At 42.9% G+C, this 1140-nt stretch overlaps 1 protein-coding gene across 1 annotated transcript in view; it reads right to left on the bottom strand.

The window, feature by feature from the left end:
* Positions 1 to 226: 226 nt before the first annotated feature.
* Positions 227 to 1140, bottom strand: part of T265_00719 (hypothetical protein) — a gene marked incomplete at both ends in the record, with an annotated part of 13840 nt that continues 12926 nt past the window's right edge. Inside the window, one exon of the mRNA XM_009164568.1 lies at positions 227 to 419. Within this exon, the coding sequence (XP_009162832.1) occupies positions 303 to 419 (117 nt within the window). The remainder of the gene's footprint in view (positions 420 to 1140) is intronic.

The raw sequence follows: 1140 nt of genomic DNA, 5'->3' as shown, positions 1-1140 counted from the left end.
CTCTGCCTAACCTGCGGCGATAAACCATGTCAAGAGTTACGTTTAGTAGGTTCAATAGAGCATGCCAGAGTAGTTTAACCCACTTACTTACGAGGTCTACTAATGAACAGCAGCCCTGAAGAGGCTCTACAGACCCAGTGCAGTTTCCACAACTGAATGGACGTAAAATGCAGTTGGTTGAAAAGGTAGACCAACCCCGAGGAAACAAACCCAAAGTGAAGTCCATGCCAAATAAGTGCTCTTCATTTACAATGAAAAACTCATACATATGTGCAAAGTTGATCTGATTTAGTCAGGCCAAATCAAGTTCCAAATGGTTTTCGCTGCATAGGAGCACTCAGTTTGAGGGCAATCTGTGCAGAGTGTAGAGCTACGATAGCCAGTTCGTTCTTTTCAACCACTGCAGCTTGTATGATGGACTAAAAGGAAGAGGTTAGGAAAATGATAAGATTCAAAGCCAAAGTCATGTGGAAGAAATAGCTAGGTAAACGCTCTCAGAGGGGAATTCGTAGGTTTGATGCGAAAATACCCACTGACTGGCAGACGATGGATTCATTGAAAGTCTGGTTGATCTCTGCGTGATGTACTTGAAACTCCACCCAACTCATACAGGAAGAGTTTACGATAAGTGTTTGTACAAGAGTGCAGATAACACCCCTAATTTCTCTAACACCGAATGCGAACAGTTGTCACATTCTTTCTAAAGCCAGTCCAACTAATCTCGGTAATCAGTTGGTGGTCCGGTTGCTCAGCATATTCGATCAATCTTACATTTCACTGGCTTAGGGGAATCACGTTTGGGACTATATCAGACTAGAACTTGCTTCGATGACCACTTCTTTCCAACTTTTGCCGAAAAATGACAATGATCGTTTTTTTATCAGCGTCACCATCACACCAGTTTTACCACAAACCAACGGTAAATTCTTGGACCAAATGGTCCAAGACTAAACTAAACTGCTGTGAGCAGTTTAGTGTGATATAGTGGAACAGTCGGGTTTGGTAGAACTGTGTGAAAAATGCGCACTACTAGTCGCATTGAAGCTGACATTTCTAAGAAGCGGGATTTCGCTAGGTGTGTACTATGGTCTGCTTCACCTGGTCCGCTTAAAAGTAAGGCAGCGGCAGATGGTATATATA

The sequence above is a fragment of the Opisthorchis viverrini genome (assembly GCF_000715545.1).
Source record: "Opisthorchis viverrini unplaced genomic scaffold opera_v5_7, whole genome shotgun sequence".
NCBI classification, from domain to species: domain Eukaryota; kingdom Metazoa; phylum Platyhelminthes; class Trematoda; order Opisthorchiida; family Opisthorchiidae; genus Opisthorchis; species Opisthorchis viverrini.
This window is presented reverse-complemented; position numbering and strand designations above follow the sequence as displayed.